This window comes from Pseudopipra pipra, chromosome 1 (genome assembly GCF_036250125.1).
Source record: "Pseudopipra pipra isolate bDixPip1 chromosome 1, bDixPip1.hap1, whole genome shotgun sequence".
Lineage (NCBI taxonomy): Eukaryota > Metazoa > Chordata > Aves > Passeriformes > Pipridae > Pseudopipra > Pseudopipra pipra.
In genome coordinates, this window is record NC_087549.1 from 93,054,300 (window position 1) to 93,072,437 (window position 18,138).

General features: G+C 41.2%; 1 protein-coding gene across 3 annotated transcripts in view; it reads left to right on the forward strand.

The window, feature by feature from the left end:
• The window catches only part of E2F3 (E2F transcription factor 3), a 45,187-nt gene that overhangs the window by 20,067 nt on the left and 6,982 nt on the right, over nucleotides 1-18,138 (forward strand). For all 3 annotated transcript variants that reach the window (XM_064665683.1, XM_064665675.1, XM_064665691.1), the window contains exons 2-4: nucleotides 13,516-13,627; nucleotides 15,900-16,119; nucleotides 16,504-16,662. In XM_064665683.1, coding sequence (XP_064521753.1) covers nucleotides 13,516-13,627; nucleotides 15,900-16,119; nucleotides 16,504-16,662 — 491 coding nt within the window. The remainder of the gene's footprint in view (nucleotides 1-13,515; nucleotides 13,628-15,899; nucleotides 16,120-16,503; nucleotides 16,663-18,138) is intronic.

Below are 18,138 nucleotides of genomic sequence, written 5' to 3' on the forward strand. Positions count from 1 at the left end.
TTTCTGGAGGAGTCCTCTCAAGGTATTTAGGGAATACACAGTGAAGAAGACAAAGTAGAATAGACAGATTGTGTCTGGTATGGGTCAGTTTTCATATAGATTCAAGTCCTTATTTTGACTCCATAACCTGAGATTTTCTGCTTTACCGGAGCAAAAAGGGATAACTTTTCAAAAATACACTACATAATCTGAGAAAGAAGAGCAACTTCAATTTCTTTTCCCCTAAAAATTTATTCCCTGTGATGACACATCTGTTTTGGATGTTATCTTGTAAATTAGGCTATCACATCAATTTTTTAGATTGCCCTGTGCATTGCATGACAGAATTTACCCAAATGTGAAAAAAAAAATTATTTTTTTCTGCCAATACTCATTCACTTTTCTTATGAACTGCTGCCTTCTTGTCTTGTTTTTGTTCCCTCTCTGTCAATGAGAATAAGTAAAACTTCCTATTTGAACTAAATACTTTATTGTCATTTTTCCAGCACTCCCAGGTTGTTCTGCTCCTTGGTGTGGCTGATGGAGTGATAAAATACTGGGGTAATATGTGCATCACAACAAAAGCTCGGTGGATTAGTTTTTCTTGATGACATTACATAGCATTTAAAACATTAAGAACTCAGCTATCTTTGTGCCATTTCAGCCACGTAAGCTGTTGCCAAACTGGCCTGTGCAATAAGGGTACATGCCTACCTTGATGTGTGGAGGGAGGAAATCATCAGTTCCTAGAGTTGAGCAACCCAGACTAGGTGAAAATCAGTTTGTAGTCAAAGAAATGTGCTGTGAAGAAACCTTCTGATGGCAATACCAGCTCCAGATCTTGGATGGAGGAGGCTGTCAGCCACAACTGGTATCTCCAGGTCCCTGCTATCTGTGATTCTCTCCCTCTCTCTCTTCTCATAATGCTTTTATCTATTTCTGTGACTTTGTGCTGATCTGGAGCCTCCTTTCCAACTGCTTCTAGAAATAGTTGCTTTTGGGTATGTAAACTGTGTTTCCTGTTTCTTGGGCACTTTTATTTTTGTTACTCTTGAGGTTTGGTATGAGGAGAAGGTTATTGTGTTAACTTCTTCAAGGTTACTTAAGGATCTTTTTCATGTGATACTGGTAATTTCATTTTCAAAACTATACTTAATTAACTTGCAAATGATAAATCAATCTCATGTGCAAGGTCAGCATTATAGTTGCTTGTAGGTGCAGAAATAATTTATCAGGGTTAATCTCTTTGAACAATATTGAGACTTCCTTAAAGTGAACTAACACTCTAACTGTTGACCTAATGTACAGAACTGTATGACAGTAAATGCTTAGCACCGTATGTTATTTCTTATCGTCTGACTCTGTAAATGCAGATCATTGCATTTCATCTGGGTCTTCTGAATGTATTTTGTCAACTTTCTCAATGACCTTTGGAAACTTGATAATATTTTTATCACCCTAAATGGATTCAAAGTCCATTTATTACTTTTGGGGAATCTAGCTATATATTTTTATACTTGTATAGAACTAGATTAAGAAAGTACTTCAAAATAAAAGGTTTTACTACTTCAGATCTGACTTCTCATAACTAATTACATTAATTGAAGAAAGATGTAAGAGCCATCGTACCTCAGGCAGTGAATTAAAAATATGGAGTCAAGATTGGTGTCGACGTTTTTAAGGAAGGATTCATCTTCTTTGGGGGCATGAATACCTAACACTAATGTTCATGTGCACCTGAGTATTTAAAACTTGCTACCTTCTAGTTTGTAGTTTCTGAAGTGTTTGCATACAGATCCTTTTTGACATTAATTTTTGAAAGGATGTGCAGGTTATTTAGTTCCCTATGAATCACCTCTCAGTAAGTCACGTGATGCAGTCCCTTGGCACTGCTCTGGTATAACTTCATATGGGTATTTTGTGTGGAGTACAGGAAGGTTTGGGGTGCCAGGCTGGGAAATCTCGAACCACAGACCTGTGCAGACAAGAAAACTTGCATTTCATTGGTGTAATTCCACAGACATCGTCCTTCCCTGTAGATGTCCTGTATCCAAGGAAAACAAAGCTCAAGATGCTGTGGCTTAGGCTGGCAATTTAGTGAGCAAACTTTGTGATGCAAGCCCAATCTTGCATCATTACAGAGCACCTACACTGAGATAGCACTAGTGTGGCTTTGTAAGTGCTCCTCCTTCTCACTTTTCAATTTTTATGGATCCAGTCTTATTAACTACATTTTCCTAGAGAAGTTTATGACTTTATTCTGTATATTATGTAAGTAGAAATAGCACTTCTCCTGATTCCTATGTCAGTATATATGCCCAGTATGCTGCTGCTATAATTTTTAACCTGTTTATGTAATACTCCATGGCATTTACTGGAATTTCCTTCAAGGAAGTTCATCCTATTCTATTCTCCAGCTCTCAGTGTCCTTCCTCCTCCAATCCCAGGGCTTGTTTGTTTAGCAGGCAATTTGGCAGACAACAGACTGTTTGAAAGTTTTTCTTTTTTAAGTAGCTGTGCTAATTTCTACACATAGAGTGGAAGCCATTCAGTGGAACTAATCCAATCACAATCTTATTTTGAAGTTGATGGCTTTTTAAAAAGAGTACCTTAAAAACCAGTCCTTAAATACTAAAGTCAAAATGTTCTCTAGGATATATTTTGAGACTGACTCCTTTGCAATGTTTTTTCTTTGGGATCCACCTTAAAATGAAATGAAAGATTTATTGCGCTTGGTCTGGTTCAATTTTAGCCTTGCTAGTCAGGAGGCTGAAAGTCTGAAGGAGTGAGGCACTGCAAGCAGCTCTGCAGCCACGTGGACATGTGGTGCCCTGTCACTCACCATGTGAATTTAAACTATCACTTCCTTATTTGGCTTACTTTGATCTTGATGGGTAACATAAAAAGTGGACCTGTGTTGGTGTAATTGTGACATATAAATCCAGTACGAAGAAATTACACTAAGAAGTCTCTTACATGGCTGCTCTGCTATCACATCCTGTTCTGTTTCTGTTCATGTCCCATCGCGTTCCTTAGCTGCCACCTGCTTGCCATCAGTTTGGAAGTTCAGCATCAGGCCCGCTTTATGTCAGTCTTTTCTCCTTCAAAGGATGTCTGTGGTGAGAAATTACTGATGCGAACCACTAGTGAAAACCCCAAGCTTTGCTCTGGAGTCAGCAGCCTGGCTGAAGTGATGTCTCTGGGAACGGGGGTGGGCGAACGGCTGGGAGCTTTGACGTCCGTTTGTGGGATCAGACTGGCATTAGAGCCTGCTGGTGGCAGGTCTAGCCTTACCACCATGGCCCTGGCCATGCTTTCCAGGGAATGGGAGGGAAACTGTCCTGCTGCATTCAGACACCCCAAAAAACCTGTGGTCAGGATTGCACCCCACAGGTGGGGTGCTTCTGTGTGCAAGTCTTTACTGTTTGTCATTACATCTTCTTGTCTCCAGAGCTTCCACCTTAACCAGGCAGGTGCAGCTCAGCCTCTGACATATGTTGAGGTGAGGGGGTAGCTGTGGGACGGAGCCATTTCAGGACTACCCAGAGACACATGCACTCCTCACCTTGGGCAATTTAGCAGTTGAGATGAAAAACTGGGTGCAGTTTCCTGAAAATAACTTTTCATATTTCAACATGAAGTGGTAACTGGAGCTTTCGACCTCAGTACAGTGCAAAGCCAATGCTTCTAGTAAGAAGTAATTGTTTCATATGTGGTGGAAAAAATTGCAATAAGAAAGATCTCAGATGATTCATTTCCTATGCAGCATAGGTGTAATTCTCTTGGTTTGAGGCCAGAAGCATGGCTTATGCTTTGGTTTATTTCTTGCATAACCGTTGTAATGCCCTTCCTCTTTTAGTGCAAGGAAAATACAAAGTACTGCAGCAGAGCAGGAGAATGAGATAAGCTGCACGTTTTGACTGTGGCTGCTATACTGAACACAAGTCTTATAGGGCATAGGCTGATCCCATGGCATTTGAGTAGCTCTGTGATCAGAAAATGGAATAGCATCGAACGGGGTTGTCCGCTTACCTCAACATCAGAATTATGTTAGCGGTGGTAACTGTGAGATACTCTGACCTTCTGGCAGGTCGGGTCACATGAGATATCAGGATGAAAATCAAAGGTAATTGGTACACTAAGATTATAATCCTCCTTTAGTAAAAGTGACCTGCTGTAGGTATAGTGAGAAACCACCATTTGTCATTGCTACGTCTTAGTACTTTCTTGGTTTCCTTCAGGTTGAAAATGTACTTCTGTTCAGATGGATTTGAGATGAGAGAAGTATGAACTGCCACGTTGGGGTGGCATTGATGCACAGTGCCACTAACACAGGAGCAAGCTATCCGTGCTCAAACTGCTGAGCGTGCCTGAAAGCTAATATATTCCTTTCTGTGGGTGTTAAAAATGACTTTGTGTGATGTTCTGCAGCAATGACTCGGAGGCACTCATGGCACTTGCATTGCTTCTTCCTGCATATTCAACCTGAGAAGGGAAAGCCGTCGTTCAGTTCCTCTGGCTTGGGTCCTACTTTTAAACAAGAATTTGCCGCTGAATCTTGGCCACCCTCATTTTAACTTTTTGGAGCTAAATATAAGTCTTATGGTTTGATCTTTAAACACTTACAGTTCATGATTTCCTTGACACTTGTGATACTTCTGAGGGAATCATGAAAATGGAAAATAGGATCGTTTAATTAGGCCTTGAAAGAAACTTCACCAGAGTAACACCATCAGCCTTCAGCCCTCAGTGTCAAATGCCTAATAAGGAAAGGCTGCAGATGATCAGAATGTCATTTAATTTGATAATTGTGAGGTGCATCTTATTAAATTATGAACCCAATTAAGACATACAAAGGGGATTTTCTTTTAATAGTCATCTACATTAAAAACAAGCAATTGGACTGTAGCTGAATTAATCATGGCTGGGCTTCGCAAACAAAGATTTGGGAAGGGCTCTACCCACGTTTGTTACAAGCGCGCTGGTGGCTAAAAAGGCCAATACGAGACAGGCATGTTCGGTTGCAAAAGGCACAGCAGAAAGACTCCTTAGGTGGTATATTCTGCAAGACACAGTTCTTTCTGCTTTGTCTTTTCTCCTCAAGAGTGATCCTGCGTGCTTTCTCAAAGGCATCAGCAGCGTTATAGATGGTGTGTCTCCAGATCTCCCGATTTGAGGCCAGAGTAGACCAGTTATATTGATCAATATGGCCAAGGCTGAGATGGTGTTTCAGGGAGTCCTTGTATCTTCTCTTCGGGGCTCCTCTCATGCAGCAGCTGGTGGCAAGTTCAGCATAAAGCAGGATCTTAGGGAGGTGGTGGTCCTTCATCCTGGAGACGTGCCCTGCCCATCGCAGCTGTGTTCTCAGCAACATGGCCTCAATACTTGTGACTGCTGCTTGCTCTAGAACAGATGTATTGGTCACATAATCTGACCAGTGGATGTTTAGGATTGTACGGAGGCAGCATTGATGGAAGCGTTCTAGGAGACGTAGGTGGTAGCAGCAGATGACCCATGATTCAGATCCATATAAGAGAGTAGACAGCACTATGGCTCTGTAAACATTGATCTTTGTACTTTTCTTCAGGTGTTTATTTCGCCAAACTCTATTATGAAGCTTTCTGAAAGCACTGTATGCCTTTGTTAACCTGTTGTCTATCTCTCCATCAATCTTACCATCTGAGGAGATGAGGCTGCCTAGGTAATTAAACTGCTGAACTGATTTGAGCTCTGATTTGCCAATTAATAGCTGAATTAATAATTTCAACGTAAGACCTAGAGAAGAATTTCCCTCAGTCAAAACTATAATAAGCTGAAAAATAAGGTGATAGTGTAGGAAACAGAAATTCCTATAATAGAAAGGATTTTTTGATCCTTTTTTAATACAGTTGCTGTTTTGTGTGAAAAAAATTTGGGGCTTTTGTGTTGGAGTAGGTTGATCAGGATGATTTCTGTAAGATGTGTTTTCATTTGCTTTAAAATGATTCTTTAAATTTTACTTTAAATATGAGCTGCTTGTCACTCAACTAACAATCCTGGTGAATAAGTAGCTATTATTTCAGACTCCTTTTCTGCCTTGTGTTGGTTTTACAATGTATTCAGTTTTCAAGGCACTATTTTTATGTATCTTTTCATATTCTTTTACCTCAGTCTAATGAATGGGCTATGTGTAAAACTGAATTTTGTGGTCATGTTTTCATTAAACTGACATTCCTGTTCTTGTTCCGCTTGTTCCTCTGTATGGGAATGCCTACTTCTGACAAAGAAGTTATATTTTTGGGAAGAGTTGAGAGAACTTTTTGAACTTTCCTTTTAAGGACATACTTAGTTTATTGTCTTTTACGTATGAGTTGTTTAATTCCCAGCTCTTTCTTTATCTTCCTATTCTTTTCTTTAACCTCCTTTTAAATGTTTTATACTGTCAGGATTAACTACTGAAACCTGGGGTGGTATGGTACAAATTATTGGTATCCGTGTGTAGACCACTGGGGTAAATATTTCTTTGTGGAAAACTGAATTTCCTCTCCCTTCCAGGAGTTTGAACTGCAGACTTATTTCTGTTGAGCTATGAGGAGGTAGGTATGAAATGAGTTGTCAGTAGAGTCCGAAGACAGGAGCTCTGGTAGTCCTCTTGCATCTTTTTGCTGACCTCAGGTGTTTATTTGCCTGTGAGCTGACCAGCAGAGCTCAGCCCCTTCCTTGCTGAGAGCTCCTCTGCTTTCCTTTCTGCACCTCTCCCTATTTTTCAGTCTCTCCTGGCGGTAGCAGTCTTGTTTGCCATGCCCTCAGCTGGGTGCAGCCCTCTGGCAGGCACTCAGGGCTCTCCACATACCAGGGTTTGTTCATTTGAGTATGTTCTAAATGCACAGCCTGTATCACCTCGTTCAGTGGAGACATTTCCTTAGTGTATGAATATTTCTGTGCATTCACCCCAAGGTGTCTTTTTTAGAATAGAATCATAGAATCATAGAATCGATTGGGTTGGAAAAGACCTCCGAGATCATCGAGTCCAACCCTTGGTCCAAATCCAGTCCATTTACTAGATCATGGCACTCAGTGCCACGTCCAATCTGCGTTTAAAAATCTCCAGGGATGGTGAATCCACCACCTCTCTGGGCAGCCCATTCCAATGCCTGATCACTCTCTCTGTAAAGAATTTTCTCCTGATATCCAACTTAAATTTCCCCTGGCGGAGCTTAAGCCCGTGCCCCCTTGTCCTATTGCTGAGTGCCTGAGAGAAGAGACCAACCCCCACCTGGCTAGAACTTCCCTTCAGGTAGTTATAGACGGTGATGAGGTCACCTCTGAGCCTCCTCTTCTCCAGGCTAAACAACCCCAGCTCCCTCAGCCTCTCCCCATAGGACTTATGCTCCAGTCCCTTCACCAGCCTTGTTGCTCTTCTCTGGACCCGCTCCAGCACCTCAATATCCTTTCTGAACTGAGGGGCCCAGAACTGAACACAATACTCAAGGTGTGGCCTCACCAACGCAGAGTACAGGGGTAGGATCACTTCCCTGCTCCTGCTGGCCACACTATTTTTGATACAGGACAAGATCCCATTGGCCTTCTTGGCCACCTGGGCACACTGTTGGCTCATGTTGAGCTTCCTGTCAATTAGTACCCCCAGGTCCCTTTCTGCCTGGCTGCTCTTCAGCCACTCTGTGCCCAGCCTGTAGCGCTGCAGGGGGTTGTTGTGGCCAAAGTGCAGGACCCGGCACTTGGCTTTATTGAACTTCATCCCATTGGAATCAGCCCATCTCTCAAGTCTATCCAGATCCCTCTGCAGAGCCCTCCTGCCTTCCAGCAGGTCGACACTCCCTCCCAATTTAGTGTCATCAGCAAATTTGCTGATGATACACTCAATCCCCTCATCTAAATCATCTATAAAGATGTTAAACAGGACTGGGCCCAACACTGATCCCTGGGGAACACCACTGGTGACCGGCCGCCAGCTGGATGCAGCTCCATTCACCAGCACTCTCTGGGCCCGACCCTCCAGCCAGTTCCTAATCCAGGAGAGGGTATACTTGTCCAAGCCATGGGCTACCAGCTTTTCCAGGAGTATATTATGGGAGACAGTGTCAAAGGCCTTGCTGAAGTCTAGATAGACCACATCCACAGCCTTCCCCTCATCCACCAGGTGGGTCACCTGATCGTAAAAAGAGATCAGGTTGGTCAGACAGGACCTGCCCCTCCTAAACCCATGCTGGCTGGGTCTAATCCCTTGTCCATCCTGAAGGTGCTGTGTGATTGCACTCAGGATGATCTGTTCCATAACCCTGCCAGGCACCATTTGCTTTCCTTTGCTTCTTCTCTTGTGTTCCTTCCTCATCAAGCTCAAGTTTAATTTGCCCCTTCCTTTAAGATGTTTTCTTTCTTCTCTGCAGCTCGTGACCTCTGGAACAGCTTTCTAGAGTTTGTGCCTCCAGAACTTCAGCTTATAAATTATATTTTTAAGTGACTGCTTAATTTAGAAAATGTGGTTGAAAGCCTGTGGAAAATGTGTGCGGATTGGTAAAGCATCTATGCTATGGCTTCCTCACTGCAGTCAAAATTTATCTGTGCTGCCTGGAAAGGCTTTCATCCCCTCCCCAGTAATATCAGCATTGTCGTGGCATACAGAAAAGCTGCCATTTTATCTGCCCCTAGCAATTGTAATATCTTTTAGAGACTACTCCAGGCTTAGTCATCATCCCTTGCTTAACTTGCCCATCTTAGTCCTTGCCCTGAGACACCCACAGCTGAGCCCTAAGACACATTTTTCTGACTTGCTGCTTAATTCACTATCAGCTATCATTTAATATAAACAATTTATTCCTTGCCATGCTTTGTCATTTCCAGTCTTCCTGTTTTTCCTGCCCAGTCAGCCCTAAACTGGAGTTTCTTTTCAGCTCTTCATCCCATCTTTGTTTGGAATAAGTTATTTTATCTTCTGTCCCCATCTCAGCAGGCTTTGTCCCAGGGCACTTTCGCTCTCATTCTGAGTTCAACTTTTGTCCTTTTGTATTTAAATCAGACTGCTGCTCCTCTAATATACCTTGAATGGCTGCTACGGGAGCAGGGGACTTAGATGTGTCTCTGGCCTGAATGGGACCTCCAAGGAGATGGGATGGGCCTCTGGGCAGGCCCAAGATCTGTGACACTAATTTGAAATGGAATTTGGCTCTTTATGTTTGTAATGAAAATGTTCTGACTGCACTTTTCCAGGTGTTCTTAAATTTTGGGGTTGGGGGTAATAGAATACGCCCAACTCAGATCATTCTTCTATCAAGTTTTACATGCTTGCTAAAGCATAATGGGTGCAGGAGTATTTCAGAAAAAGAATTCTGAAAAAGTAGCCCAGGTAATGCAATTTTTCTTAGGTATGTCTCTTGCAAACAGTGCAACTAACTTGCATTCAGTAATAAAGCTGAGACACATCTAGCAGGAAAAATTTTAGTGTTATGCTCCATGATTTTATCACTGGAAAGAATTAGAGGGTGTTTTACTGCTCCCCTCAAACTCAGAAATATAGTTCTTGTAGAAAGTGATGTTTTGGTTGGACATGATGCAGTCTTCAAAAACATGCTGTCTGCCTCACCACAGAACTGTGCTCTCTGCTATCCTGACAAAACCTTGTGCCGGCTGTTACCTAATGCTTGGCACATACTTGTCTATTTTTTTCCTTCTAATTGCCACCGGTTTCTTTCCCTGAGAAGTGAAGTTGATTGCTGTGTGACATGAAAGTGAAGCCACTCAAATGCCAAGCTGATGCCCCAAGGGGCATGGGGTGGTGTCACACCGCTTCTGCTCAGCAGTTCTCAGTGCAGACACATCACCCACAAGGGATAACCCGGCAGAAAACTCACTTCTGTTTTGGAGGGGGACTAAGTTACTGCTGGTTGTGACCCCTTCAACCAGCTTTCTGGGGAGACTGATGAGGATGCATCGATCAGGTGCTGCCTGCACCAGGGTAGCAGGGAGAGCACAGAGATGAAGGAAGAACGCAGAAGAGGTGGTCAGCAACCTGTTAGACCCAGGTAGCCATGAAGTCAAAACAGCCCATTAAGAGGAATGGGCTATAATTTCCCATTTGCACCTTTTCTACCCCTTTTTTCAATTAATGAAAACTGCATTTGTACCTTTTCTACTCCTCTGCAAGCATATCTGCCTCCAACGTCCTCTTAAAACTTAATCCCTGAGACTGAGTATTGTAAAGTGAATTGCATCAGGTCCTGCCTACTTGAAAATACTTAGCTTATCCTAGGAGTTTTTAAACTGTCTTCCTATATAGACAAGTATTTTTATGAAGATATTCTTGTGGGTTTGCCTCTGATGTTAATTGTGGTAGCTATCTGAGTCTCTTTTATTTTGAGAAAGGATTGAAGCTAAAAGGGCAAAACTACATAGGAGTCAAGATGCCACCAGTTTTTAGCGGTCTGCACTGAACAGTGGATCTGTTGTATCTATATTAGGGATTGTTCATACTATTGGAAGAGAAACTTAAGTTAAACAGTGCCACAATTTTTACTTCTTTACCAAGGTGTTAGGGAGGTGTCTGGTTCAGCTCAGTGAGATGCTTTCCTGTTACTTTTATGTCTCTTGCTGGATGTATCACTTTGTGGCTTTACCGGTGTCATTGCCCTTCGTGTTTTGTATCCTTTCACAGTCCCCCTGAGGAATCAGACTTCCATTTGTTGCACTCAGATTTCATGTCACTGAGAAGTTCTTACTCCCTATGCTTCCTATATCTCCCTGTCATTGGGATGCTTTGTGCTGGTATCCTTTGGCTTTTTACTTTTTAGCCGGTACCACATATTGTGTCAGGTGATTGTGCATGCTGTGATTGATTGAACAATGCAATAAAGACAAATAATACTAGTTGGTACAAATAGTGCAAATAATGAATATAGTGCTCTAGCAGAAATAAGTTATACAAGATATTTTTTAAAAGGGTCACTGATTTTGCTGAGCACAGATCTTGAGCTTCCTGAAGGGAAGCTTGATATGGGAAAGCACTATGAATAATTTTGGAGATGGGAGAGAGAAACTGTGAGTCACCCAGGATCCTGCAAAGACAAAGGCATGAGAAAATTTTTGGTCTGTAATTCAGGGAAGAAGAAATTGAGAGAATACACAATTTCAGTCCTGCGTCTTATCAGTTATGTAGTTTGTAAAACAGGAAGGGGAAGAGAGCACTTGCTGAGTGACGTGTAACATCTGGACTGATATTAAGCATTCCTCAGAGTTTGCTAAAATTGCCTGTTGGTAATCAAGATCTTTTAAACCCCTCTAAAATATTTTGCTCTATGCCTCTCTCAGGCTTTCTGCATGCTTCAGACCCTGAAAAACTACTATCTTGTAGCACTCTCTGTCATTTGGTATTTTTCCAGAAGCCAGTCACTAGTCCCACACTGCCCACAGGTACAGTATGCTGGTGAGATTGACAAGAGTATGTTGTTTGTAGTAACCCCAGCATATGTAGACAGGCTTGTGCTGCTGTGTGCAGCCAATGGATGCTGTTTTGTGTTCTCTCTGATTATTTGAAGTTCACCGGAGAAACTTGTAAGTCTTTAACCACAAAAGCAGAGGCAAAATACTGTTGTTTGTGTCTTGCAAACAAGTTGAGACAAAAAGTTTTGATGTATAGTCCAAACCTAAGTTTTTCTTCTGATGGAGAGAGCTACTACAAATCTCTGGATTTTAAGTCTTAAGCACTACCCCTCCTTCTCACACCTGGTTTTGAGATTCTCTTTTATCTTTAATTGTATCCCTTTAGCCTAGTCTTCCCACGCCCTGAATTGTTCCCTCTTCACCCCTCCTTCCTTTTCTCTTATAGTTCTCAGGGTGGAAAAACACTTACTTAAAAAAGTGTGAAATGTATTTCTCCCTGTGGAATAGCTGTAATCTTAATTTAATCCAATTACATTGGCTAAACATATTAGCTGGATGCTTTTGTTAACAGTTGACCTTTCTAAAATCTGTGTCCTTGGATTACAGAGCTGAGCAGAGCAGAGGTGTTTCAGGCCTTTGGAAGCTGCCACCAATGGTCTGCTGGGAGTGCAGTGCCTATGTTGGTTAGGAGGATGCAGTTCAGTTTTGCTCTGTCACCAATGAATTTTGTGCCCCTTCGCACAAAATGTAGGGAAGAGTGGCTTGAGTGCTCTGCACATGTTGTTACACCATGGGCTTGTACAAGTTTCATGTGCTTTAACTTGCCTTTTAATAAGTTTGAGGTTTGCAAGTGGAGTTTAATACAAAGATGTTAGTTAGCTATCCATAAACAAATTCATATAAATTAATTTATTTAGAGCTTTCTCTTGGTCACAGACCTTAAGTAAAATGTGTAAGACAAATCCACAATACAGAAATATCTGTATGCAACTCCCTAGCAGAATGTATTATTTTGTCTTGGTTCACTGCGGAGCAGAATATTATCCAACCCTTTGGGGTGAGTCTAAAAAACGAGCAAATAAGTACCGTGAGTTACTCTGAATTACTCTACCTAACTGAATAAACAACATTCTTCAGAAGCAGTTATTTGTCTAAACTTGATTAGAGAGACAAAACTTCTTTTTCTTCTTTTTCCTCTGTCTTCCAGGTAATGTTCTTTCTATTGTTAGGATAACAAGTATCCCCAGATTTCATTTCAGTAACCTGAGTGGCATGGAAGGGTATAGAATTGTTTCCAAAGATAGTATATTGTGTTTCTGTCTAGGAACATTGCAGTTTGTCTGTGTGTTGCATGGTTTAACAGTTTCATAATTCTTTTCATTATTCAAGATGTACACAGCTTTCCTTTGAGCTGAATGCAACATTTAGCTGATTTTCAGGCATCATCTTTCTAATAGTACTTTTGCTCCACCTTGCTTTTATGTAGGCAGCTTTAATGTACATGCTAGTTAATGGAAAATAAATGTAGTGATTGTGCTTTCAATAAGGACAAGAGTTGTTGAGAGGCAGAGGAGAAGAGTTGTTCAATGCTGCTTTTGATGTCATGTCTTGTATTTCATTGATGGAAAGTTCATAGGTCCTCTCAAAGCCATCCTTTCAAATGGTGAAGGAAAAGCATAACTTGCACTAATACTACCTGTGCACAAACTTAGATGGATATAAGGTGTTTTTCAAAAGATATGTAGCTTTGTGGGTTCATACATGTGTGTGCTTGAGAAATTGATTGTCATGGTTTTTTCTCAACTAAAATGTTTTCAAGTGAGAGTCAAAATCTTTCATACCTATTTAAGAAGGTCCGAACTAGACTGAAATACACCATGCAACTGTCACTCAGCTTTTCAAATTTAAAAAAATTGTTGAATTTTCCAATAAAAACCTTATCAACCTCGCCTTTGAGAGTGACATATGTAAGTCCACCTTAGGATTCCAGTAAATATTCAGATTCCATTGTGATGCATATGAGCTATGAACCTGTCCTGATACCTTGCTGCGAAAAGTTCACTGCTGTCTGCCTTTCCTATAGCCCCAATATTGTGTTTGATAAAGTGAAATACACCTCTTAACTGTCCATAAATTAAAAAAAAATTGGTTTTCTTTTAACAGGCAAAACGAAGGCTGGAGCTAGGAGAAAGTGGCCACCAGTATCTTGCAGAAGGACTAAAGACTCCAAAGGGGAAAGGAAGAGCTGCAACAAGAAGTCCAGATAGTCCAAAAAGTAAGAGAACTTATACCATGCTGTACAGCACAGTTTTTTATTTTACTAGCTTGACATTGGAGCAAACCAATACAGCAGGCTGCATTACCAAGCTTAGAGAGTATGTTCATTGCTCTTCTCACCTGGACATGCATACAACTCAACTCCACAGCAGGCAATGGACAACAAGTTTGCAGCATGCAGAGATTGCTGCAGAGCTGCTGAGAGGCTGCAGAGGCTCCTGGCTTCCAGGTCTATCCCTCTGTCTGCTGGGCAGCCTGCATCCTCTCCACCCAGGGCCTTCTCTTCAGCCAAGGACATGATATTGGGATGCTTAGAGAGGCAGATGCTGAAAAATGAAGGTATTATGATGGGATCAAACACAGTTATTAGGCAAGGCTCATCAGGCCAGCCTCCTCCTTCCCTGATGGAGTTACAGCAGCTGGTTGCCAGGGCTTCTTTCCGTGGGCAGGTATTTGGAAAGAGTGGTAGCTGCGCCTCAGCAGCATGGTACAATAAATGCTCTTTTTGAGCTCTGAGCTGCCTTCTCTCCCTGCAATATGACTGGACATATTACTCCTGCTGCCTGGTTGCTCTAAGTACTAATTTTTTCATATCTACGTTGCCTTGGGCAGTGGGTTTCTTGCAGCAGGAGCTGGGGGCTGTAGCATTGCTATCTTGTTTGGAGGATTTCAGCAGGAGAATTAGGCTGGCAGAGGGAGGCAAATAGGGAAAGAAGAGGACTGGGGCAGCAATGGTAGTGATTGGAGAGCAAGAAACGCAAAGGGGTACATATTTCTCTCTCCTCACCAGCCTACTTGTTTCTATTGAGGCAAATAGGAGAAGTGAAATTAGTTGAAGGTACAGCGTTAAAGCAAAGAAGTTAAACAACCACAGTTGTTTTAATTAAACTGCACTTCATTAAACTAAATGAAGTCTATATTAAATTGAAGTGGATTCTCATAGAAATTCAGTACTGTTTGGTGCACAGGATGCTGCTGCAGTGTGGATAAGGCTGTACAAAGAACATGATGTGTGCCATTTAAGGTGGGGGTCAAGTAACCTCTTGCCCTTATCACTCTGATCCTCTTACTCTATTCCAAACCCCAAAGAAAAACAAACAAAGCAACCACTCTACTATAAATCCACAAGATCACGTGTGGATGTGAATGAGATTTAGATTAGATGTTAGGAAGAAATTCTTTACTCGGAGGATGGTGAGGCACTGGAACAGGTTGCCCAGAGAAGCTGTGGATGCCCCATCCCTGGAAGTGTTTCAAGGCCGGGCGGGATGGGGCTCTGAGCAACCTGGTGTAGTGGAAGGTGTTCCTGCCTATGGCAGGGGAGTTGGAACTGGATGATCTTGAAGATTGTTTCCAACCCAAGCCTTTCTATGAATCTTCTTCCATTTCCCAGTGCAAACAAGCCTTGAATCTACCCAAGAAGGAAACACAGCTAGCTGGTTCTCTTTGCAAACATGCAGTGTCTTGGTTTTCATTGAAAAGCCATCATATTCTTCAAAATATTTCAGTGTAGTCTAAAGGTTCACTCTCAGGTAGGATTTCAGTTTTGACTGACTTGTGCAGTTTAATGTGTGACCCAATGCTTGAAAACATGAAGATCACCAGATCAGCCTAAAATCCATCCTTCATAATACTGGGAGCAAATGAAGGGTTTGAGATATACCAGCCCAGCAGACTTGTAATAATGGTGGCTTATTTACTTTGACAGAAAGGCCTGAAACATTTAGAATTAGAAATCATTCCAATCCAAGTATTTAAAAGTTTAAAAGTATATCGATGCTGCCTTTGTGCATGGAAACCATGAGTTGCCCAGTAAGGTCCAAGACACTTGCTGACTTCTAATTTAGAAAGGGGGGAAATCAAACCTTGATGAAAGCTGGCTATCAGCCTGATGAAGGAGAGTCATAGGGGGTTTTTTTTGGTTTTGCTGCCAGGATAATTACATACTAAAAAATACTATTACAAATTCACATAGTGAAAGCCTAAGTAGAATATTGCTATATGTATCTGTCGAACTAATGGAAATATTTGCATTTAAAAAATATATATGTTTGCTCATGTACCTGTGACTTTTGGAAAAGTACATCTTGAAATACAAATAAATATGTAGTGGTAAGTTGTGTTTTAACGCAGAGGTTTGAGAGATTTCTTTAGTAAAAATGAAAGATGTACCTGTAATATATATCCTTTCGTTTCTGGATGCTGCTTTCAGAACCAAAACCAGAGAAAAACTGATTTAACTTTTTGTTTTGTTTTGTTTTCTTTCCAAGCTCCAAAATCTCCTTCAGAAAAGACTCGGTATGATACATCACTTGGCCTTCTTACAAAGAAGTTCATTCAGTTGCTGAGCCAGTCTCCTGATGGGGTCTTAGATTTGAACAGAGCAGCAGAGGTCCTCAAGGTGCAAAAAAGGAGGATTTATGATATCACCAACGTACTGGAAGGCATCCATCTCATTAAGAAAAAATCCAAAAACAACATTCAGTGGATGTAAGTATTCATTATCCTTTTCCATCCCTGCTGGCTGATTTCACTGTCACAGTGCAGCAGTGTTTTTCTTCTCCCACCTTCCATTCTAACACTTTCCTCCAAGGAGTCATCTGAAATGCCTTCCACTAGGATAAAGTTTTCTTTTTCTGTTAAGAAAAGTGTGTAAAAAGCATTTGTCATGGAAATTAGAAACCTGTCTGAATACTGGATTGACTCATTCACTTCTGGAAAGCATAGTTTATGTTGATTCGCTATGGGTGGGTTTGGAGAGAAAGCACTAAGAACTTGATTTTTACTGTCACACCCTGCCTCTCCCCTTTTCCATAGTATAGGACCAAATTTTACAAATGCTGAAAGGGTTGTCTTCCTTTTTTATATCTGTAGGGGCTGCAGTCTGTCAGAGGATGGTGGCATGCTGGCACAGCGTCAAGGCCTCACAAAGGAGGTGACGGAACTGACTCAGGAAGAGAAAAAACTGGATGAGCTAATCCAAAGCTGCACCCTGGACCTCAAGCTGCTAACGGAGGACTCAGAAAATCAGAGATATCCTTTTTCCCAAAACTTCAAAGGTGGTCAATCTCCTTGCTGTGCCCAGCAATACTGGGAGAAGTCCTCTATTTAGTGTGATAGAAAGCATCAGAAGTTTCAAGAAGATGGCCAATAGGTTTTAATGTATTTTGATATAAAATTACTTAAGCAACTTGCACCTGTAATGCTTCTGGAATGTTAAAAAAAAGAAGAAAGGATGGTGTATGATGGAGACTGTTAACATTTCTGTTCTGTTCACATAGAGTATAACCAAGAATCTAACTAATTAATGAGTGAAAATATCTAATAGCCCTTTAGTTTTTTTTCAAGTATTTTGAGCCTAGAGCAAACCCCAGTTTTATGTGTTCAGAAATTATAAAGACATGAAGAGAAAGTCTTTGGTAGGGTAACAGAGTTCTCTAGTCATTACTTAATTTTTTATTTTTTTATTTTATTTTAAGCTGATGTGTATATAAATTACAGGCACAGAGAGGAAAATAAAGTTGGGATTCGGTTTAGTCTGAAACTTGCCACAAATTTTCAGATTCCTCTGGGTCGACAATCTTATAATAGAATGTCATAGAGAAAGGTTTTATGAGGTCTCAATATGTCTGTTTTAGTCTGAATTATTTAATGTAATAGCAATACTCAATTGCATAAGGTTCATATGACTCATTTTGGCTGTTAATACCCTTTATAATTAACCAGTTCACCTTTTCACTAATTTCCCACCTATTAGCAACACAAGAAAGCATTTTATTAAACGCTGATGTGAAAACTTATTACTTTATGTAATGAGTAGTTTTTAAAGAGTATCTAATAAGGTGAACTTATTCTCTGTTCTGGAGGATAGGAAATAACTGTGGGAGTACCAGTAAAAAGTATACAAACTATGTGAACATTGCCTTTTGGCTGAATTTCATAGACATTTTGAGATATAACCAAAGATCACCACAAATGGCATAGGAACTAGGGTAAGTGCTGCCTTCAGCTACGAGCATGATCCACGAAGAGATGTAAGCCAGAGGAAATGGAGCATTACAATTCCCTGGTTTTGTGGTGCTGATTGCTGTAGTAGAGATCCCGGCCCAGCCGTTGTTGGCTGCCATGGGGATAGGCGAGGAGGGATCAGCATTAGCACTGTGTTGGCCTCGTGCTTTTGGATTTAGGGGAGCGTGTTTCCCAAATGCCTCTGCGACTCTGATAATACTAGTGATTGTTGAGAAAGGAATGTGTAAGTGTGAAACCTGGAGATGAATCTGAGTATTGTCTTAGGCTCACCTCACTGAAGTCTGACATGAGATGACCTGCTGAATACTCATGGAACCGAGAAGATTCTTCCTTTCATTAATTGCTACAGGCAAAGTTTCTGCTTTTGAAAGTCTTTTTTCTTTTACTTCACCATTAGGTAGTGTGCTTCCTTGTCTCCCTGATAAAGAGAATCGGAAAGTAACTGGTTGCTACCTTGAATGTTTTAGTTTATGCCCAGCA